Source organism: Molothrus ater, chromosome 2, assembly GCF_012460135.2.
Source record: "Molothrus ater isolate BHLD 08-10-18 breed brown headed cowbird chromosome 2, BPBGC_Mater_1.1, whole genome shotgun sequence".
NCBI classification, from domain to species: domain Eukaryota; kingdom Metazoa; phylum Chordata; class Aves; order Passeriformes; family Icteridae; genus Molothrus; species Molothrus ater.
The window spans coordinates 101,871,022-101,894,861 of NC_050479.2; the positions used below are offsets into that span (position 1 = coordinate 101,871,022).

The window sequence follows — 23,840 nt, forward strand, 5'->3', positions numbered from 1 at the left end:
TGGGCAGGTGGGAACACACAGGTACCTCCCTGGGGGGGCCAGTTGGACACTGTCCCTTGCAAGACTGTGGATCTGTTGCATCATCATGTAGGATCACGTGCAGTGCTCTGGTGCAGGGTCTTGGGACTCCTTTGGGGCTTGTCATGATCTGGCATAACACAGGAGACCAAAGCAAACTAAGCCTCTGTGAATAAAATGGATTGGACCCAGGACAGTTTTAAATATACCCAAAAAATGTGATTAAAACCAAACGAGGTTCAATGTTGTTTCCAAAAAAACTTGATATATTTTATTTAATAGTAAAAGAGGCAAAGAGAAAGAAATAGAAAAAGAGTTGTGCATGGGGGGTGAGGGGACCAGGAGAGAGTGACAGGGGAGGTAGAAACATATCATCCTTCTGGAGGTCCCAATGACATCTTGTTCTTCTCTTCCATCCCATCTTTTTGGTGGTGAGAGTCCCCCGCCGTGGCGGCACCAAAAAGTTTAGAATTATAGGATTAATTAAAGTACAGGATTAATAAACGTTTGGGCCAGGTGGGAGCGCCCAGGTGCCTCCCCTAAGGGGGACAGCTTTGACACTTGTCCCTTGCAACACTGTGGGTCTGTTGCATCATGCTGCAGTGCTCTAGTGCAGGGTCTGGGGACCCCTTTGGGGTGCCATTGATGGGCCATGACACCCCCTCAGCTGTCCTTCACGTGGATGTGGCTTTTCCTGGAGTGAAGGGGCCCCTGGGCTCTCCTGCACAGTGGAGGATGAGCATTCACTGCCTCTCACCAGAGACTTTTTCTCCATACACCCAAACCCCTCCTCCTCCCCCCCTTTGGTGGGGGTCTCTGCAGGCCTGGCAGCAGATGAGCCTGGGGCTGTGGCCTCCACCCCTGAAGGTGCTTGCCTGGGCCCTGCAGTGGATGCTCTTCCAGATGCTTTGAACAATAGTGTCACTTTTCTTATCTCTGTTCCTTAGGAGGTTTAACTCACAGTTCAGGGTTTCAGTCAGGAGGCCCATTCAGGGTGGGCTTGGATGGTTTTCTGTGCAGTTTTTGTTATGTACTTTTGCTATAATAGACAAAACCATAAAATTTCAGTCTGTGACACATCCTGCCATCAGTGGCATCTCAGGTCTCTGGAAAGATGTACACGAATTATTTTCTCAGCCCCCACAGTCATATGGCCTAAGCACAATTAAGAGCTGAGTGCTTAATGCACACTGAATACACAGCAGCACTCTGAGAATGAACATGTTTTTTTTCCAGAACACATCACTGTGCTCTAAATTGTGGTGTCGGTTATTGTCACCTAGTTCTGTTTTGTCAGAGAATCAGTGAAAGCTCCTGTGCCAAAGTATTGCAATAATAGCAGGGGCAGGGGTGACCTGTAACTTCAGTGCACTACCCGTCATGTTCTCTGTCATTGCTTCCTTGCTACAACTCCTTGTAAATTTTGTTTTCCTGCTGCCTTAGAGCTTGGCTTCAATTTAAACATCAATGGGTATTGTCTGATGAGAAGATAATGTAAACTGAAGAGGCAGTTTTAGGCTGACAGTTACATTGGTTGGAGTACAGTTCTTGGGACTTAAATTTCAGCTTAGTTTTCAGTAAAAGAGTGGGGTGAGATAAAGACTGTGATTCTAACTATTTAGTTTCTGGTTTCTGCTTTTAACTGCTGCCTAACCGTGCCCTTGGTAAAGCCAAAAAAAGCAGGCAAAACAATTTCTCAAATTTCACCAAAAAAATATTAAGTTTACAACACCCTATTATTTTCTCAAAAGATAAGTCTCCATTCTTTTGGGCTGTTATTAAGGCCAGCATCTCTTACAGATAAATAATTTTGCTGACAATGAGTTGATCTGGTTTTACCATAACTGATGTACTGTTGTCTTGAAATACACTCTAGGGTTTGAGGTGAAAAGGAAGATTAAAACTTGGCAACAAAATCCCATACATTGAGTTGTTCTGGAATGCAGGTTTCAACCTGCTGGGTAATCCTACAACCCTGTATAGAACTGAGAGATATTACATTTTAAGGCCTGGGACTTGTAAAAGTCTCCTTTGAGCCCAGGTTTGTGTGGGTTGTTTTTTCTCAAAGGCACAGGCTCAACCAGGTACCCTTAGGCACCACCAGCACTTTCCAGTCTGCTCATCAAAGGGCCTGATTAGCAATGTCTCGTGTGGTTTGTGAGAAAGCTGGGAAGCCTGAGACAGGAGGTGAGTGCTGGAGGCTCAGCTTGCAAACATGAGACACAGCAGATCTTTTTTCTCATGCCTTTAGTATTGGTCTTGGTAAAATTTCAGTTGTCCATGTGGACTCTGAGCTTTTTAAAAAATTATCTTGGCAATTTTTATTAAATGGTGTGAAAGTGTGTGTTTTATTGAGAAGGAAAGGAAATGCACTTTGTGAGTAATTGCTTATAGGTTTCTTATCATGCTAATGCTGCACATAAATATTTGTGTGCACTTCATTCAGTGGAAACAATTGTTCCTATATAAAATGTATTATCTGAGGAGTTTGCTGTCTAGGTGTGAAATGAGAGATGCCTACAGATGGCAGAAAGGTTTCAGATCTCATGGACAACAAATTAACCTACTCCTTGACTATCAAAATACTACTGCTCTGTATTACAAGAAGAGGAGGCTTCTCACATTGCTGAAAGAAATGACATTGAAAGATCTCCTGTGTTATTTTTCTGACAGTGTTGTACTTGAGATACATATTCAGTTCTTGGAAGTGTTTCTACAGCCCCTGTTTTTGGACAAATAGCTGGACTAGCACAAATTATGTGTAATTTTTGATCTGCCCTACTCAGGCCAGTGATGCAGTCTCAGTAAATTAAAAGCTTTCATTGTGCCAAAAAAGGTGGCATGATTCAATTGGAATGAGTTCAAGGTGTGAAATTTACACCCTTGGACAAAAAGAATGGAATCTGTTTTCTTTCTGTCTGAGATGAAAAAGGGTTGGTGTGTTTACCCATGGAGATCTCCACTTCCCTTGCTTGAGGGCTGGTTAATGTGTTCCTTCACAGTGGAGTTGTGAGAGCTTGACACAGTGTTCAGACACACAAGTACTGTCTTTTTTTAATTTAATAACAGGATCCTACCTTCATAAAATGTTGTAACTGCCTTTTTATTTAGAGATAAAAGGAGGGATAGGAATGTAAAAATATGACTCCTGGAGCTGCAGTGCTTGGCTGCTGCTAAGCCATGGGACATGGGAGGAAAATAGCAAAGTCACACTTTCTGTTTTATTCATTAGGTCATGAGAGAGTGGGAAGAGGCAGAACGCCAAGCAAAGAGCTTGCCAAAGGCCGACAAGAAAGCTGTCATCCAGGTAAAGGAAAATGCAACCACAACCTTACCATCTGGAGCCCCAGTTAAGATACAAGGGCAGCTGGGTGTGATGAAATTTAATAATTACTTTATGGAGATTTCATGTTATTCTCTACTCTTTTTTTCCCATCTATGCTGATGTCTTCTCTGTTTCTGTTGTGATTGATGGTTTTTTCAGCATTTCCAGGAGAAAGTGGAATCACTGGAACAGGAAGCAGCAAATGAAAGACAGCAGCTCGTGGAGACTCACATGGCACGGGTGGAAGCCATGCTGAATGACCGCCGGCGCATTGCTCTGGAGAACTACATCACAGCCCTGCAGACTGTCCCACCCAGGGTGAGTGGGATACCACAGGCTCTGCCAGCTGTGGCAAAATCACTGCAGTTGTCCTGGGGGAAATGTAGATGTGCCCAGGTGCAGTCCAGCTTTGGAGCCAGGAGCTCACTGTGCAAGGGCTGTGACAGCAGTGAGACAGTTTGCCTCAATGCCTACACAAGCTCCCCATGTGAATACCTGTTGGTGGGCAGAGGCATAGTAAAGATACTTCAGCAAATAACGTGGAAGTGATTTGGTTGTCAGAAATTGCAGCAGTTCAGATTGCAGCAGATCCTGCAGGAGAATGGTGTCCCCTCCAAGTAATGCACATTATGATACTTGATCACGACAACATGGAGCTTAAAGATAGGATGGTTGTTACTTTTTGTTTTGTTTGTTGAACTTTTGAAGTGTTTAGTGAAGGATCCTGTGAGGATTGTTGGATGGCGTGAAGTTAGCACACTAGCTATTCAAAGTGGTCTGCTTTTGATGGGTGTAAACATGTACATTCAGAATGCAGATTGAGTGGAATTTAATGACTTTATATCTCTGATACTTGTTTCAATACCACAATAGCTGGTCAGTGACCCCCAGAGGAAGAGAATTTGCAAAAAGACTGGGGGAAAGCAGTTTTATGTATCTCTGGCTTCTTGAACACTTCCTAGATGGAAAAAAACATTGTTACACTGCTGAGTCTTTTAGCAAATTTGACCTTAAAGGGAGTTATAGCAATATGGCTAACATGATTACATTTCATATTTTCAGTGAATTTCCTTCTGAGGAGAAACCTGTGTATTTGGAAAAGTGATCATTCTCTTAGTTCCTTATCATTGTTATCATAATTGAACTTTTTTTCTCCATCCTGTGGTACAAAACTCTCTTGCTTTTACCATGTCCGCCAAGTAAAAATTAAATTCAAAAAATTTAAATCTTTCACTTAAGTAAAAGTGTTGAGGGGTGACTTCAGGATAGTTGTGTGAAGAGTTTCCATGTATTTTGCAGTAGTAATTTGTGGAAAATGAAGCTAGTTGGTGTTAAATTGGTAGAGGCTGTTACTTGGCCTGAGTGTGAGTTGCATGTTATAACCTCTTACCACAGTGAGGGTAGTGAAAGGCTTGAACTCATGAGGAGATGGATTAGTGAGTTATAAGCTGGGATGTGGCTTCCTTTAAGTAGCTGGAGTCTGGCTCAGAACTGAGGTAAGTGTATGGACTGGCTGCAGGTCATGCTTGCCTTCTTGTACCATGGGTTTGGGTAGTTCACCAAACGTAGGGTTCTACATTTGGCTTTGGAGCCAAACTTTCCTGCTTTGAAGTTCAGCCTTGTACAAATGTAATCCTGTCTGAAAAGCACCCCAGTAAAATTACTTGATTTCAAGCCATGTGTGTGTCAGGCTGGAAGCTTGGTTCTTCAGGTATCTGTGGTTGTTGAAGGGTATGATGGGGACCACACATAACAGCAGAAAGGTCTCCACAGGGGACAAAATGTGAAATGCAGAGGACACAAAGTGAACTTCAGCTGCAGAACTCTCTGAGGGGAAAAAATGTTAAGTGACTCTGGGACCAGAAAAACTTGCATTTTGTGCTTGTGTAGCTTGTAATCAGCTCTCAGGACATTTAAATTAATGATGCATTTCCTGTGTCAGGGAGAGAGCACCAGGCCTGAAAGGTGACATTAGTCCAGTAAAAATAAGTTTTGAAGGTATTGTTTGAAAGACTAAGTGCATCTATATTGAGTATATGTCCTATATATGTCCTACAAAATCTAATAATTCCAAAAGGAGCAGGCAGCAAGCATGGAGGTAACATTAGCTGAAAGTGCTACCAGACAGAGACTCATCTCAAAATAACGGGGACAAACAGTTTCAAAAAATTCAAAAAATAATGTCCTTAAAGAAGTCCTTGTGTAGTCTTGTAGATGGTCTTGTCCTTGCCTCAGCATTTTTTGGTTATATGCTCTGTAGCTGATGACAGTTGAGGTGTTGGACTGCTGATCAGGTGCATGCCAAAGCACTTGAAAACACTGACCTTGAATTCAGCAGGATGATTGTCTAGTTCTATTGAAAGAGAGGAGGAGGTTTTGAAGGAACCTAGGAATGAAAAGAGGATGTATCATCTTTGGAAGGAGGGTCAGGTATCCCAGGAAATATTTCAGGGTGTTCCTGTGGGGGTGTTCACAGGGGTGCCAGGATGAGAGAAGAGACGAGAATCTTGACTCCATGTTTCAGAAGGCTGATTTATTATTCTATGGTATATATGATATTAAAAGAAAATGATATATTAAAACTATACTAAAAGAATAGAAGAAAGGATTTCATCAGAAGGCTTGCAAGGATTAGAAAGGAATGGAAAAGAATGATAATAACATCTTGTGGCTGACCAGAGAGTCCAAGACAGCTGGACTGTGATTGGCCATTAATTAAAAACAACCACATGAGACCAATCAAAGATGCTCCTGCTGCATTCCACAGCAGCAGGTAATTATTGTTTATGTTTCATTTCTGAGGCCTCTCAGCTTCTCAGAAGAAAAAATCCTAGCAAAAGGATTTTTCATAAAATATGTCTGCGACAGGTTCCTAGGGCATTTTCTCAGGCCACGAAGGTCCTTCAGGGAAAAGGACTCAATAGTGACTTCTGATTTTACATCAGTAATTGGTGTTGAGAGTCCTTCCCTAGGATCATCATCATCCACTGGCTGATCAGTATTGGTTGTGTGTTTCTTGCTTCTTGTGGTAGCAGCAGCAGCCATTGGTTCAGGCTCACTGTCTGGTTTAGCTCTGGGCTTAGGTTTACTGTCTGCCTTAGCTACAGCCTGAGTAGCTGGGGTGTTAGGTGCAGCCTGAGTGACTGGGGTAGCTGCTGATTTATCTCCCTGCCCTCCTGCCTCTCTCTGCTGCCCAGACAGTATCTAGCAGCATGTGATAAGCATAGGCCAGGGCCCAGCTTACTGCAATGATCTTTTTCTCCTTAGAGTCATCATGGCACTTCTCTTCCAAGTATTTCCCCACCTCAGCTGGGTTCAGTATTTGTTCATGTGGCAAGTGCCAGGCTGTAGGGTCAGAAAATTCCTTCAGGGTTTGGCCCATCTCCTCCCATTTCCCACACCACTCAAGATTTTCCACACCTGGGTCTATTTCTGGGTCAGGGGTCTCATCAGCTCCTTTGGGCATCTCAGCCCTCATGCTAGAGAAGCTGCAGACCATATAGAGGAAGCTTACCAGATTAAATACCAGGACAGTGGTATCTCTAACATTCAGGGGAAACTGAACATTCTCAAAAAGTGACTTAACAGATTCAAAGGAGAAGAAGGAAAGGAAAGGCTGAAAAGCCTTATCCCCTGCTCCTCCTCTAACAAGCTGGGTGCAATTACTAATAAATCCCCAAAACTACTAGGAACTGGAACTAGAACTAGGATGCAGGGTAGGATGAAGAAACTGTATACCATACATATCTTGAACAGACTCCAGTACCTTTGTAAACTCCCTATAAATCATTATCACCAAGCCCAGCACAATAGCTATTGTAATCCATGCCATTCTCCTGTAAAAACTACATATTTGGGACAATACTGGAGCTATCTCTGGATAAGAAAATAAGCCTAGGGACCAGAAAGGTATGAAAACCTCAAAAATGCCTAGAGACCACAGACACATGAAGGCCTATGCCCAGAGAGACATTGTGAATTCAAGCAACATGGTTACTGACTGCTTTATCCCAATACAGAGTAAGTACAACCAAAATGCAATCAGTACAGGTTTTTTTCCACTTTCTCAAGCCACACTTTGGGTGCCAAAAATTGTCTTTGTCCTGGTTTAGGACAAATTTGGGAGAGAATTTCTGAAAGGGTTCCTCTAGAAAGCAGACTCAAGTGGCTCCTCCCCAGATGGTGCAGGAAAAGATTTCCTTGGAGAAAAGTGGAAAAAGACTGTTTATTTAACAGGCAAAGTATTCACCTGCACAAAAAAATGAACAATATTAAGCAATAAGACCTCTTGCTGCTCCAAAAGAGATGACAAACTCAAAAAGTCCCTCCATGGGCTGTAGCTCAGCTCACTCAGTCTCTTATCAGTCCCTCTGGTGCTGGAAATGCCACGGCCCAGGCCTGGCCCAGTGGGCCACAGGTGGGAGCTGCTGGTGCTCTGCTGGTGTTCAGTCCAGAGCAGGTTTGAACAGGTCCAAGAAGAAGAAAAAACCACAGTCCAGGGAACTCCTCTGCCCTAGCTAGCTAAAAACTATCTAAAAAGCAAAGGAAAGCTCTGTCCTGCTGTCTGTCTGTCCACAGACAACACAGTCCAGGAGCAGGAATGTGTAGGAGTGAGTGCAATGTCTGAAAGCAAACTGTGCATTTCTTCTCTCCCCTTCCCTCTTCATTCTCAGAACCAATCTTAAAGGTGCAAAACTTATTTCTGGGCTAAACAGATGAATGGGGATGAATTGTAATTCAGCATCATAAAGTCATCTCAGGATAGGCATGTAGAAAAAAAATTAAAGAGACCAAAGCTCAGTTAGAACTTATGTTGGCAACTTTTACGAAAGATAATAAAAAATGTTTTTACAAATGTATTAATGACAAAAGGAAGGGTAAGAACATCCTCAATTCTCCACTGAATGTGGGAGGGAATTTAGTGACTGCAGATGGAAAGAAGGTGGAGGTGTTTAACACCTTCTTTGCCTCGGTCTTCAGTGGAAAGACAGCTTGTCCTCAGGACAACTGTCTTCCTGGGCTGGTAGATGGTGTCAGGGAGCAGAAAGGTCCCCCTGTTATCCAGGAGGAAGCGGGCTGAGAACTGCTGAGCTGCTTGAATGTTCATAAATCTATGGGACCGGATGGGATCCATCCTACGGTGATGAGGGAGCTGGCAGATGAGCTTGTGAAACCACTCTCCATCTTTTACCAACAGTCCTGGCTCACTGGTGAGGTTCCAGATGAATGGAAGCTGGCCAGTGTGATGCCCATTCACAAGAAGGATACAGAGGAGGATCCTGGTAATTATAGGCCAGTCAGTCTGACCTCAGTGCCTGGTAAGGTTATGGAACAGTTTGTGCTGAGTGTCATCATGCAGCACTTACAGGATGGGCAGGGTATCAGACCCAGCCAGCAGGGGTTTAGGAGGGGTAGGTTGTGTTTGACCATCCTGGTCTCCTTTTATGGCCAGGTGACCCACCTGGTGGAAGCAGGAAAGGCTCTGGATGTTGTGTACCTGGACTTCAGCAAGGCTTTGATGCTGTCTCCCACAGCACACTCCTGGAACAGCTGGCAGCCCAGGGCTTGGACAGGAGCACTCTGTGCTGGGTTAGGAACTGGCTGGATGGCCCGGCCCAGAGAGTGATGGTGAACGGTGCCACATCCAGCTGGGGGCAGTCAGCAGGGGTGTCCCTCAGGGCTCTGTGCTGGGACCAGCTCTGTTCAATATCTTTATTGATGACATGGATGAGGGGATTGAGTCTACAGTTAGTAAATTTGCAGATGGGTGCATGTGTTGATCTGTTGGAAGGTAGGAGGGCTCTGCAGAGAGACCTGGATCGGTTGGATGGATGGGGAGAGTCCAATAGGATGAGTTTAATAAGTCCAGGTGCCGAGTCCTGCATTTTGGCCACAATAACCCCCTGCAGCATTACAGGCTGGGGACAGAGTGGCTGGACAGTGCCCAGGCAGAAAGGGACCTGGGGGTGCTGGCTGACATGAACATGAGCCAGCCATGTGCCCTGGTGGCCAAGAAGGCCAATGGCTCCTGGCCAGTGTCAGGAACAGTGTGGCCAGCAGGAGCAGGGAGGTCATCCTTCCCCTGGACTGGGCACTGGTGAGGCCACACCCTGAGTGCTGTGTCCAGTTCTGGCCCCTCAGTTTGGGAAGGACCTTGAGATGCTTGAGCGCATCCAGAGGAGGCAACGAGGCTGGTGAGGGGCTGGGAACACAAACCCTGTGAGGAGGGACTGAGGGAGCTGGGGGTGTTCAGCCTGGAGAAAAGGAGACTCAGGGGTGACCTTATCACTCTCTACAACTTCCTGAAGGGTGGCTGCAGCCAGGTGGGGTTTGGTCTCTTTTGCCAAGCAACAACTGACAGAATGAGAGGTCACAGTCTTAAGCTGCACCAAGGGAAATTTAGGCTGGATGATAGGAAAAAGTTTTTTATGGGAAGAGTGATAAAGTACTGGAATGACCTGCCTGGGGAGGTGGTAGAGTCACCATCCCTGGATGGGTTTAAAACAAGACTGGATGTGGCACTCGGTGCCATGGTTTAGTTGAGGTGGTGTTAGGGCATGGGTTGGACTCGATGACCTTAAAGATCTCTTCCAACCTTGTGATTCTGTGAGGGTGAAACCTGGGGAGTGATTGATGATAACTGAATGACCTAATGAGTTAATCCAGTCCACTAACTGCTTTGCAAGATATGAAGCCAGAAGTTTGAATACACTGTGAATCCAAACTTCAGCTGCCTAGCCAAAGAGAAAATGGGCTTAATGGAAAATGCAACTTTGATACCTTAGCTGTATTTCACTCTGGCAGTTTCCTAGTAAACTAAAAGTGCATTTGATGCAGTTGTGTTATCTTTGGGAGAGTAATTCATAACCCTACTGATAACTTGTAAAGTACTATTAGAAAAATTGTGGGAGTGGGGAGTTCTGGACTTCTCAACTTATTTTTAAGAACCCCTTTCATTGCCTGCTTCAAGTTACATGGTTTGCTATTAGTATGTTTACTATAAAAATAGATTCTAAATATTTTAAGTGATGGAGTCTCTTTCTCTAAAGTTGTGAAGAAGAATTTGGATTTAAATGTTAAAAAGAAGTTAGAGTTTTTTATGGAAGTGCTGCATGCAGTTAGGAGGGTTAAAAAGTCCATGAATCCTTTGTGAATAGCTCCTGTATCGGATCCAAAACTAACTGCAGGCTTTTTTCATGTGTTACATGGATGATTGCCCAGTGCAGTTTCAGAGGTGTGCCTCTGAGTACCACTCAGGGCAGCAAGGGAGAGAGGGAGCACACAGAGATGAAATTGTTTCAAGGTGTACAAGAAAACAAAATTAAGCAAAACCAAATATTTATACTCTTGTTCTGTTCTCAGAAGCACTGTCATGCAGGCTCCACAGAAACTCAAAATTCGATCCTCATTCTTGATTCCTGATGCAGCTTAGCTGTGCTGTTCTACTTTGCTGCCTTTGAAAATGAGGTGCAGCTGTTCAGTATCCAGTGTCAAAATAGTATATTGTTTCATCATCCTTGGTGGGCTTACTACAGGAAAGGAGGATTAGTGGCAGCTGGAAGCAATATGCCTCTAGTTTTTAAAACATTTGGAAATTTTCCCTATTTTTTACAATAAATAGGGGAATTCAAATCCATCATTCTCTGTGAGCAGATTGATTCTGTAATTTGCTTCTATTCCCTCTTCATGTGCATGTCAAATTTTTGTGGATTTATGTATTCCTTTCTAATCTTTGATGGTCAGAGAGGGACATTATCTGTGGGAAGGTGGTGGTGGGTGACAAAGACAAGCAGAAAAGAAAATTGATGAAATAAAGGGTTTTAGATGAGGGAAACATACAGGAAAACTTTGAAAGGTAATTAATTAACCTCTTTACTTTGCACATAAATTAAAATGAGCATATAATCCTTAAAATCAGTTTAAAATGCTTCTCCTCTAATTCAGCACTATTTTACTGAAATAGAAACTCTTGCTTAGAAGAGCAGGATCATTGAGATAAACCCTGTAATGTACATTAATCAATCTGATTTTTTTCCCCATTTTTTTTTTCTTCAGAACTTACTCTGGTACCTGTTATTCTTGGGAGCAGTGCCTGTTCACAGAGAGAGCACAGGGCAGGTTGAAAATAGTCTGGTTTGGCTGTTTGGACAGGGAAGAGGAATCTGCAGGGGGGCCCATGCTCAGTGTCTCAGAGTTTGGGAAGCTCAAAGCATTTCCTGAGTCCAAGGAGGTTGCTGTGGAGGTATGCAGCTGGAGGCAGGCCAAAGTGTTGCTGCTGAATTGGTGATAAAAATCCTCCTGTGCAGCAGGAAACAGCAGTCCAGCTCTAATACTCTACCCTTCAGTTCTGCTTCTCCAAACCCATTAATTTCCAGCTGTGGAATTCTTCACATATACTTAATTTTGTAGGTTTTTATGAATAGCATGGATTTCAGCTCTGTTTTTATACAAAGTCAGATTTCAAGAAAGGTGGTCAGCTAATTCCATTTTCCAGAATGTCATTTTAAACCCTGGCAGGTTTGTTGTATCTAGAATTAAGTGGTTTAAAATAGTGAGCAGAAACAAAATTTGTCCTAATTTGTCAAAGTTCAGTAAGTTGAAATAGTGAAAAACAAATAATGAGATTGATTCAAATGGTTTTCATTTTATTTGGTCACCAGAGGAGTCCTTGAGAGAGGAGGCAAATGTAAGTCTTAGGCACCATTGTAGCACTGTGATTTTGATGTGTGAGATAACATGTTTTGTTGCAAACTAGTAGAAATTATAAGAAGGCATTTTTAACTCCAAAGAATAGGTATCTGGATGGGGATTTTTTTGTCTTGCCCATGAGTAAGTGTTTGCACTCATTCAGTTCAACTTTTCTTGAATGTTTCTAAAATGAAGTACTTCTCCATGATGAAACATGACCTGCAAGTTAATAATGTAGTGAGTGAAATATGTACTGAATATGATACACAAGGTATTCAGAATAGTGAATGAAAAGAAGCAATTGTTGCACATTGCAAGAGCAGTAATTGGAAGGGACTGATGATTGATTTTTCTCTGAAGACAAGGTTAAATAGCATTGTGAAAGTTTCCTCTTTGATTTAGAGTGAATTTTGATCAAAATGACAAGCCAGCTTAGAATTTCCCATGGAAGTTCCATGGCACAAAGCCAGGAAATTGTATTTTCAATACATAGACCTGCTTTCTAATGGTTTTAGTGTGGTTTCTTTGTAGTAAATATTTTGGATTTCCACAAGAAGAGATTTTTTTTTTTTTTCCATGAGGAGAGATTTTAGCCATGCAAACTACATGTGATGTTTCCATTTTCCAAGCTCAGTGAAACAGCACTGTTTCATCACTCCCTTAAAATCTGAAATAGCAGATTAGGATCAGTATAGGGACATCTGCATGTTTATATATAACTTGCTAGAAACTGGATTATGGGCATTTTAGATCTAATATACAAGACCACAGAATGACTCATCTTTCAAATAAGAGACAAGGCATATTCTCTACAGTTCTAGGCAGAACATTAGTTCTTAATGGTGCATTGTCACCCTAGGTAGTCTGTGTAGCCCAGAGATATTGTCTGTGAACCTGTCCACAGGTATTGAATGCATGCAAGTCCCCAGGTACTCAGGAAAGCTATATAAAATAGTACTTCAACAACATTCTCCAGCATCATTGGGATTTTAAGCTAACAGCTATTAAATACCCAAAGACATGAGCACATCTGCTGGATGGTTATAATAGCTTGTAAGAAGGGCCACCATCAATGTCAGTTGTAGATAAAAACAGTTGTTTGAATCTTCTGAGAAGGAGGAGCTTTGGAATAAATTGGATGGGAGCAAACGGTGTTACAGTGTGTGCTTAAAATAATTGGTAGGTTCACATCTTATCAGGTGTGTCTTTTTTGCTGCATTTGCCTCAATAGTGTGTGCCATGAGACTGTGGATTTAAGCTTCTTGCCAGCCAGTCCAGAGTTTTGGAGTACAGAGTATCCATATTATTCCTAACTAATCAACATAGCCCTAGCCTGTTACCTGGACGTGTCTTGGGGGCAAGAAAAGTTGAATTATCAGGAAAGGTAGTTAAATGTTCTTGTCTTCAAAATTTTCCCCTTGTTATTAAACTTCCTGGTCTTCTAGCCTTCATTTCAATAGAGCTTTACAGTTGGCATTTCAGTTGTTTGGCCATTCCCACAAGGTTGTGAGGATTACTCGGTTTCCAGCATTTGTCCAGAGTTTCTTGCAACTTCATCTGAGAGTACTTGGGTTTGGGGACTTTGAGTTATTTCTCTCATGCAATGGAGACACTAAGTTTAATTCTCTGGCAAGACATGGCTTCACATCTCTATTTCTGTCTGACATATCTTCTTCAAATAACCTTTGGTTTGCTTTCCTCAGACATTTTTGAATCTGTTGCTTCTCTTAAACTGAAGAGATTCTGAAATTTTTGGACTCCATATCTTAGTATTCATCTCTTGTGTAAATGTTAAATCAGTTTGTGCTCTATATTTGTCCATGAATCTAAATCTTAAAACTTCACCTTCACCCACAGTTCTTCCTGCTTTGGAAAGCTGTGCACAGAGCTTCTGACACTTTTTTTATCACTTCCATACCTTCTTCCCTGTGTCTTCTCAGTGCCTAGACAGGCTCTTTATCACTTCTGTTCATTCTTTAATCTGCTGCACAGTAAGGTCATCTTTCTGTTCCTTCTCACTGCTTGGCTGCTTCAGGTAGGATGCACAAGCACAGCACCACAAGTGGGAATGGAGAGAAGGGGGACTGCATTTCCAGAATCCATATAATCTCAGAGTTAAAGATGGGTGTCCTAGCTGGATGCTGGAGATCATTTCCTGTTTTGGCACTGTATTATTGTGCAGTGCAGGAAAGTACATAGCAATACATGTCTTAGCCTTCAATGCTCTGCCATCACTGTGTATATTTTCAAGTTCCCTTCAGCTGCTTTTCTTTCCTTCCTTTCTTTCCTTCCTTCTTTCCTTCCTTTCTTTTCCTTCCTTTCTTTTCCTTCCTTTCTTTTCCTTCCTTTCTTTTCCTTCCTTTCCTTTCCTTCCTTTCTTTTCCTTCCTTTCTTTTCCTTCCTTTCTTTTCCTTCCTTTCTTTTCCTTCCTTTCTTTTCCTTCCTTTCTTTTCCTTCCTTTCTTTTCCTTCCTTTCTTTTCCTTCCTTTCTTTTCCTTCCTTTCTTTTCCTTCCTTTCTTTTCCTTCCTTTCTTTTCCTTCCTTTCTTTTCCTTCCTTTCTTTTCCTTCCTTTCTTTTCCTTCCTTTCTTTTCCTTCCTTTCTTTTCCTTCCTTTCTTTTCCTTCCTTTCTTTTCCTTCCTTTCTTTTCCTTCCTTTCTTTTCCTTCCTTTCTTTTCCTTCCTTTCTTTTCCTTCCTTTCTTTTCCTTCCTTTCTTTTCCTTCCTTTCTCTTCCTTCCTTCCTTCCTTCCTTCCTTCCTTCCTTCCTTCCTTCCTTCCTTCCTTCCTTCCTTCCTTCCTTCCTTCCTTCCTTCCTTCCTTCCTTCCTTCCTTCCTTCCTTCCTTCCCTTCCTTCCGCCCTTCCTTCCTTCCTTCCTTCCTTCCTTCCTTCCTTCCTTCCTTCCTTCCTTCCTTCCTTCCTTCCTTCCTTCCTTCCTTCCTTCCTTCCTTCCCTCCCTCCCTCCCTCCCTCCCTCCCTCCCTCCCTCCCTTCCTTCCTTCCTTCCTTTCTTTTCTTTCTTTGTATTCAGTTACATGCCTGAAGGCATATATCCATTAGGTCTTACTAATTAATATTATTTGCAATAGACTTCATATTTTTGCAAAATCTGGCATGTAAGCTGAGAAACTTCAGAAAACTGGGCAGATGTCTCTTTTTTCTTACGGGTTTTCAGTCAGTTGTGTGTTTTGGATGTGTGTGTTCTGGATGTGTATGTTCTGTACCTCAGCTCTCTAGTTCTTTTCCTCTGTTTTCTCCTCTGGTGGTGTAGCAATAGTGACAGGGCAGGAACATTGTGTTGTTTTTTTTTCCTTAAGTTTTGCAGTCAAGTCTAGGGATTGGTTATTCATAGAAACATAGAAATCTGAACACCCTTCTCAGGAACATTATCTACTGCTTACAACTACTATTTAATGGTGCATCCTGATGGTGTTCAGTTGAGAAGATCTTCCTTATAGTAGTCGGAGTTGTTTTCAGAAGATAGCACCAAGGGCTTTTGGCTTGGGAGACATCTCCAGTGCAAGAAATGAAAAATGAAAACATGTGTCGTTCTAAACTGATGGTTTTTTGTTCTTTTTCTTTCCCCGTAGCCTCGTCATGTATTCAACATGCTGAAGAAGTATGTGCGTGCTGAGCAGAAGGACAGACAGCACACTCTCAAACACTTTGAACATGTCCGCATGGTAGACCCAAAGAAAGCTGCCCAAATCAGATCTCAGGTAATCCCCACTGATGGTTAGTGAGGTTGTGTTAGTTCATAGCTATTGTGAAATTTCTGTCGAACTATTTTTTATAAAATACCCAGCTCCTTTCCATGGACAGCTTTAAATGCAATCATAAACAATCTGTTTTCCATCAGAAGGCAAAGTGATAGAGTAATGGAAGTATGATTTTTCTTCTGAGAAGAACTGAATACAGGTTTTTTGTCTATCTGGACCTTGAATCATCATGGGCATGTTCTGAGGAGCCTTCCAGAGCATTAATGCTGTGAGCCTTTGTTAGTGCTTTGGTATATAATACCTCTGGAAAAACATCAGTATTAGATTTAGCAACAGCACATGGTTGTGCTTCTCTCAGCTGAAGTGGCAGAACCAGAAGTGGTGTAGCCATCTGATTGTGACCAACCTTTCTATAGTCATTGCAGAGGAACTTGTAATGTCTATAAATGTGATTACTGTGATGCACTCAAGTTTAATGTGTTCTTTTAAAACAGACGCTGTCCTTCATGGCATTTAACTGCTGAATGTTACTATAGACCTCAATGCATATGTTTTGGAACATCTTTAATCTTGTCTTCATAAATCATAGAGGGCAAGAAAGCAGAAAGAAAACACCCAAGATTGAAGATGTATTTGGCTTTCAAAACAGCAATTAATATTGGAGTTGCAATGGATAAGCTGTAAAAACAGTGTGCTGGAATCTGTGGAATCTGCTGCTGTTCCCTCTGTAGGATTCAGTGGCAGGCACTGTTCCAGCCAGTTTTTGAACTGACTGACAGACATCACAAAAAGAAAAATCAAAACCATGTACCTCCCTGGATAGCAGATTAGAGTTTCAAACATCTGTTTCAGCCAAATGTGTCCATTGAGATCATGCTGTCTTGAAATTGCTGGAGTGAGAAATGCACACTTCTAAAAGTCTTCTGCAGTGACTATTGTCTTTGCCTTGTCTTAAGCATCTATAACTTTTTTTTTTCCAAGTCTCATTGGGTTATTTAATGACAAAAATCAGTGAAATTTTGCAGAGTGCAGGTTGTGTGGAAGCACTAGTGAAGAATAGAAACTGACATATAAATACAAGAAGTGCAGTGTATTGTCTAACATGTCATTGTAGGAATGAGTATTGATATAGCATCTCTGTGTCTAGAATTGGTCAGATGGTTGGGGAAGTGTGGCCTGGGAGTTCTGTTAGTGAAATGTTTTTCAGTGAAAAATGGAAGACAAAATATTTAGTTCAATAGCATAAATATTTAGATTTGAAGAAATCATGCTGCTATTTCACTAAAATTGCTGTCTGCAATTCCTTTTACTGTTAGGCCTAATTATCTTGTCAGTCTTCTAAGATGCACCTCAATTTCTCCTTCTACTGAAGAAAGGTGATACTTGTGAAGAGTAGCCTGGGGGAGCACGTATCATACAATGTCATAACTCAACCCATAACAATGTGAGGGCACTTGAGGCAATAGAGCTGTAATCGAATGAGAGGATGCAGTAATCCTTCTGGGTGGAAATATTTTTGTTTGCAGCTGAAATATTTGCAATTTGTAAATGCCAAGTTTTTTTTTTTCTTTTTCTTTGGAGAGCTGTTTCTTTTTGCAGTATTTGGATTAGGAAGTAAATAAATAAATAAATCCAAACACCTGAAACATTTTGATGCAGCAATCACTGTGCCTCACTTGGTTTACATGTTATGTGAAAACTTATGAGTAGGGGCAAATGTAAACTTTGCTGAAAGAAGAATGAAGCTGTGGATTTCTGCCACAATAGCTGCTTGTGTGCATGTTCTGCCCCACAGCAAATGTAAACCCTTACTTTAAATTACTGCATTTCCATGGGATTTCAGGTGGCTATGGAATAGCATCTAGAATGGTATTTTTCAGCAGCTGTAGGAGAGAGGTGAGTTTTGTAATAGGTTTGACAGTTTTGATACGTAGGGCATATTGAAATCTTATTCCTGCACAAGTGAAAATGGTCTTGCTTCCTATAGTCTGTGAAATTTGTGATAATGTCCAATTATCCATAGTATCGCCCTCCTTCGAATACTTTTGTTTCCGTAGGTTATGACGCATCTACGTGTGATATACGAACGCATGAACCAGTCTCTCTCATTCCTCTACAATGTGCCTGCTGTGGCAGAGGAGATCCAGGATGAAGTTGGTATGCAAACTACTTATGTAGAAAAAGACATATATTTCTGTGATGAGAAATTACCACCAAAAGCAAAAATACATCATCTCACTTTTCCTATTGATATACTCCTCAGCTGAAAAATAGAAGAGTAAACCTGGCGACATTCTTAAATTTTGAATTAAATTATAATGAACCCTTGGAAGACAAATCATGTATATCCTGTGCAGTGGCATCATCATACTGCTGTAAATGTCTTCCCTGAAATATGTTAATTGACATTTGGAGCCTTCCATGCTATAGGGATGCAACAATTGACAATGAGATTTAGGCAAACCCTATCCTTTGGATATTTAGTTTACCTGGTAAGTATTTACATGATACAGACCATTCAGAAATCCCATAGCTAAAAAATTGGTTGCAGAAGCAAGGATCTGAGAAAAGTATAGGTATCAAGTTGGCAGTATCCTAGTGGTCATGCATTTTAGTTCTTGGTTAGTTATCAAATTGATATCTCTGCTCCTCCCATTTTTTCCAGCATCCAAGTTGGACTGTGGATGAATCCAGTAACAACAGACCTATGTTTGCCTCTTCCCTGGGAGCTGTAATGACAGACAGCTGTGAGGGATAATGGCCTTTCCTTCCATCCAGATTCCTGCCCTTGGCTGTGGCAGTGCTGCAGCACAGAGATCCTCCAGTACAGCACTCATACTTCTCTGTTCGCTGCTATTGCAGCAAGGCAGCTGCACTCAGTTTTGGACATCATGTTGCTAATGTTTGTCTTTAAAAAAAAATAACACATGGTTAAATGTAAAGGTCAGAGATGGGACAGTCATTTTTGCACAAGTTGTGGCAGTAAGTAGCAGTTAATGTATTAATTTCACTAGTAACCAGGTTCAGCTGAATAAATAAGTCATTGATTTCTTCAAAACATGAGGGAGGAAGGTGTGCCACTGCAGTAAGGATTAGGATGCATTTAAGACACAGGGAGGGATGGACAGAGAATAGTGGTGGATTCATTTGCCCAAAGTATGAGGTATGACAGAGATATGCTTCTGCTTGAGAGGGCTGGAGATGAGATCAAGAAATAGTGGAAGGGACTGGGAGGCAGCCAGAAGATAACTGGTTAGTAATTGTCCTTAACTGTGTGTTTCTGTGCTCCACAATTATTAGGCACAATCCACAGTCTCAGTCTGTGGATGTAGAGTCATTCAGGGAGGAACAACATCTTACTGATAATTTGAAAGCATATCATTTCTGTAGAAAGGAGATGTCAGTACTGTGAGGTCTTTGAGATGCTCAGTTAGTTTTCTTTTTGCACTGCTATCATTCCCTTGGGGTTTTTGCTTCAAACTTCAATTTCTTCTTTCTATTCTTGGTAATGTTAATGCTTGTTGCTGAGGGTATTCTTGTAAATTTTGTTCTCCTTTCTATGTACTGAAGTGGAACAAGAATTCCAGAATCTTTGGAGTGGCATGAGACCAAAGTCTAGTAACTGCTGAGTGGTTTACAAGAATCTGACTCCTAATCTCAAATGTAATACTAATTTTTAGGGGCAAAAAAGAGCCTAAAATTACTAAGGTATTCTTTCCTAATAAGTTGAGAGCAGCTAAGAAATCACAAAGAAAATGTTTGTTGCAGTCTCTTGAGCAGCTTTTCCTTACCTTGATTTTTTTTTTCTTTTTGTGGTTTACGCTGTGCTAAAAACTGTTCAATGCATTGCAAAGTTTAAAGCAATTAAAACAAAGTTCTCATAATTGGGAGTTCCTAAGCAACACAAATTAAAGTACTGTCTTTTCTGGGTAAAATATTAGATCTAGATAAAATAGTTTACCATAATGCAATGTCTTTCAGTATCAATGTTCTTCTTGTTGATAATATTGTCTCTAAACTTTGTTTTACATGTTGGTTTTAATGAAGTTTGCAGACCTCCTTCCCATGTGTTCAAGAATACACTATCCTCCTAGCTTTGAGCCTTCTCACTCTGATCAGCCTGTTTCAAATTCTCTTCTGAAATTACTGAATTTCTTAGTCTCTGTACTCTTCCTAAACCCATGGAAAAGGACATCTTTTACAGCTGCAAAATCTGTGTGAAAGTAAACTTCTAATAAAACTTCACTTTGTAGCATTCCCAAGAAATACTACAACTCTCAGTAAAAAGACAATGTTTGATTAAATACCTTGTTGGAAGGTATTTGTTGGAAGACCATTGACTTAGAAAGTCTGAATCAGTAGAAAATTTGAAAAATAAATGAGGTAAGAACATCTCACACAGAGTGTCTAACTAATAAATTGCATCTAAGGAGACATGGTTGAAAATAGTTTTAGTTAATTTTCTTTCTTGATTATAGTTTTAGTTTCTTGTTCCACTCTGCTGTAGAGTTCTTTATTATAGTTTTAGTTTCTAGTTCCACTCTGCTGTAGAGTGCTTCATGAAAAGTTTCTACCTTGAGCAATGGCTAATCTTTGCTTTAGATAACAGAGCTCTGACAAAGGTAGTTTTTCCCTGAATCAAACAAGTAGCTCTGTAAGCAGCAATACAAATGAGATCCAGTTTGCTATGAATTTGTCCCATGGGTTTAATTCTTCTTACAGATAATGTGGTGCTGTTTTTCACTCTATTTTTCCTATTGCTAAAAATATTATGACCTATTTTTGCACAGTTAATCTGATAAATCACAGTCCAGCTCTTGGACATTTGGAGTTTCCTTAAAATACAGACCATGATTGAAGTTTCTACCTTAAAAGGCAGGCTTACAGCCATTGTTATAATGTGCAAAATCCAAACTAAAAAATCTGGCTTCTGTGTTTAAAACAGGCTCTTATGCCTTTTAAGAGCAGCCTTTTCTTGTTATTTTTGTAAGTCCAGCAAAGATGGTGGTAGGAATTTAGGGTAAAATTTAACTGAGTTTTAGTCCTTACCTGCAGGTGTCGACCAGCTTTAACAGTGGGTGTCATAGGAGCATATAGATAGTTGGAAGATTCACAGCACTCCAGAGGGTAGAAGACAGCACTTAATTTAAGTGAGGGCTTTCATCCTAATATTTGACCAATGTGTGATGTGCAAATGCCCCATAAGGGTTTCAGGCACTGTAATGTAGCAGCAAATTCCAGATGTGTGAGAAAGGATATTGCTGGCTGTCTCTTGTTCATGCTGGGGCAGAGGAAAAGGAGCCAGTCTGAGAGTTCCAGAAGGAGGTCACCTGACCATGGTTGTTCTGAAAAAGCTTGGAAAGAATAAGCAGGTCATTTGGGTAGGAGACTGACATTCTGGCTGCAAATGATTTCACAAGGGACAGTGATGCAAATGTGTTAAAAAGAGGTTGCTCTTGGCAATTGATGTAGATCTTGGTGATAAATGAAGTTTCTTATGGCAGGAGTATGCCCCATGAATAGGAGAGTGGCACAAAAAGAAATCTGAGCACATTATTTGCCTGCCTAGGTATTTGTACTCACCTTTTCTCTCTGATAAATCTCATATACTATTTAACATGTATGGAAACCCAGAAAAAGCAATAGTAGGCTTTAAGCAAAATCAGCAGTTCCTTCAAGCACGTCCTGCTTTAAATCCTTACTTGATTAGATTGCTTATCCATCTATGTAAAAGGCAATTTATTGCAGAGAGTGGCACAGCAGGCATAGCTTCTGAATCAGAAACTACGTCAGAGCTTTGTGCATCAGTCATGTGGGTAGGCAGTTTAATTCTTGTTTCCAAATTGATGTCCTCAGATTCAACTTTTCTAGCCCACCACTGAGGAAATATTAAGCATTGTAGTAATACCACAGCAGTATTGTACCTAAGCTCAGAAACATTCAGTTATGAGCAATAAGTAAAAGAATATTATTTCAACTGTCTCTTGACAAATAAAATCAAACTGTTGTTATTTTATTATTCTGTTCCACTCTGCCTGTCCTGTTGTTCTGCAGCATTTTCTGGGTGCCACATGCACATTACTTGTCTGGAAGAGAAGGCAAACCCAGGCTGACCCCAAATCAGTGCCTGCTTTCAGATATATATAGTGTACTGTGGGTCAGGTGCTATTTTAAACATTTGTGTGCTCCAACTTAGCATGACAAAATTTGAAACAAGAGACATTTGCCTCTTGACATTTGCCTTGCAAGTTCCTTTGAAGACTTTTGTAAGTGTTTTTAGAAGCAGCTGCAGACTCAAGATGTCTGAAGACTTCCTTTCTTTTAACACTTCCTCTTTAATAATCTGGCCCAATACCTATCTGAGTGGAGGGCAAAGTTAGCACTACCTCAGCTGGTTCTGGTCTTTCAGCATTTATTAGACAGATTTTTGATTCTTTATTCCTAGTTTGTAATTTTGACCTGTAGTCAATCCACAGCCTTTCTGCATTTCTTGCCATGAGCTGAACTAGGATGCTGTTTCCTATCATTCTGTGGTATCCTTCTTAAGAGGTTTAATGGTATTAGTTTCTTGCCACAGGCTGACAGTTCAAAACCACAACCAGAGTGATCTGGGGACTGATACTGCAAAACCAAAACATGCTCTTGGAGGCTTTGCAAAAGCAAATTCTGTGTCTTGTCTTGTTTGGTGCTGTTCCTTTTGTGATTGTTTTCTTCTTCCTCTCCCTTAAAATGCTGTTTTGAATATGAAATTAGTAATGTCTGTCAGACTGCAATGGGACTTCTCAGTGTCTTTTTTGTCTGTAACTCTTCCTTATCATTCTGTCTTAAAATTTATCTGATGGGAAGAATTCCACCTTCAAAGATGTTAAAGATGTTGAAGCAATACTTAGGATTTCTGAACCTTTATTTGAAGCTGGGTTGTGCTATCAAGGTATCAGAATAATTAAGGGTAGTTGACTTACATTGACTGTGCCAAAAGCTTGTTTAAAGGTTTACAAGAGTATAATAATGGATCATACAGAATGGTGTAGTTCATATCAAGTAAGAACAGTAATTACCTTGTAACTCAATTTGAGAGTGTTAGACCAGAAAATGCTTAAAATTGCTTTTTGTTTGTAGAGGTGGCAGCTCTAGGCTGCTTAATAGGAGCCAGTTCTAGTCTTCCTCTAAAACTAGAGCAAAAATACTGGTTGCATCTGATTGATGCTATGATGTCACACATTAGAGTGCTTATAATGCCTTAATATTTTTTTTCTGGTAAAGAAAAATAATGTTGTTGAGGCATGGGTAAATGAATTAGCACTCCACGATTTATCTGCACTGAGACAGACCATGTTCAGTGAACTGGCATAGAGAAAAATAAAGAATAGTCATCATCATCAGGGCAGTTGGGTTTTGCACTAGTTGACAAATGTGCTTCATCCAGACTGTGAATAGAGTGAGCATTTGCAGTAGTTGCAAAAACCCATAGCTGGGGAAAGTTGGACAATTTCTGTTCAGTTTTTATACTTTCTGCCATTCTGGAGATCAGTGGAATTGTCATTTTTAAATTGCCCCAGGCATTTGGCTAGTACTGTGTAGGGGATTGTTCAATATTGGGTACAGCAAAACATCATCTTTGCCAAAGCAGAAGTATTGAATTTCCACCCTCATCTCTTTAAAACCAGCACATTTTTCTGTGACAGCAAGTATTCCATTGAGATTTGTTGATATCTACACCACAGAGAAAATTCTCAGCAAACTTTAAACAGTTTGTGGAAGTAAGACAATAGTATGTAGGTCTTACCAAAGGTTCTGTAAAACCTGCCTTCTAGTTTTAAATAGCCTGTTTAATGTGTCTGGACTGTATCATACAAGCCTGTGTTCCTGCCCTTCTGCTCTGCCCTTTGTGTCATAAGTGTAATGCAACTGGAACGAGTAGTCAAAAGCAGCCTTCGGAGAATGTGTATCTGCACAGGTATGCTGAAGTGACTTCCAGCACTAACTACACCTGTGCTTTCTCCCCATAATTGATTTGACACATTGATGTGTATCCAGTAACCTCAGCTTTTCAAAGAAAAATTTTAATTTTCTGTGAGGTTATCGATCTTTAA

General features: G+C 40.9%; 1 protein-coding gene across 4 annotated transcripts in view; it reads left to right on the forward strand.

The window, feature by feature from the left end:
- The window catches only part of APP (amyloid beta precursor protein), a 208,467-nt gene that overhangs the window by 148,612 nt on the left and 36,015 nt on the right, over positions 1-23,840 (forward strand). For all 4 annotated transcript variants that reach the window (XM_036378886.2, XM_036378877.2, XM_036378904.2 and 1 more), the window contains 4 exons: positions 3,251-3,325; positions 3,503-3,661; positions 15,619-15,747; positions 17,805-17,904. In XM_036378886.2, the coding sequence (XP_036234779.1) occupies positions 3,251-3,325; positions 3,503-3,661; positions 15,619-15,747; positions 17,805-17,904 (463 nt within the window). The remainder of the gene's footprint in view (positions 1-3,250; positions 3,326-3,502; positions 3,662-15,618; positions 15,748-17,804; positions 17,905-23,840) is intronic.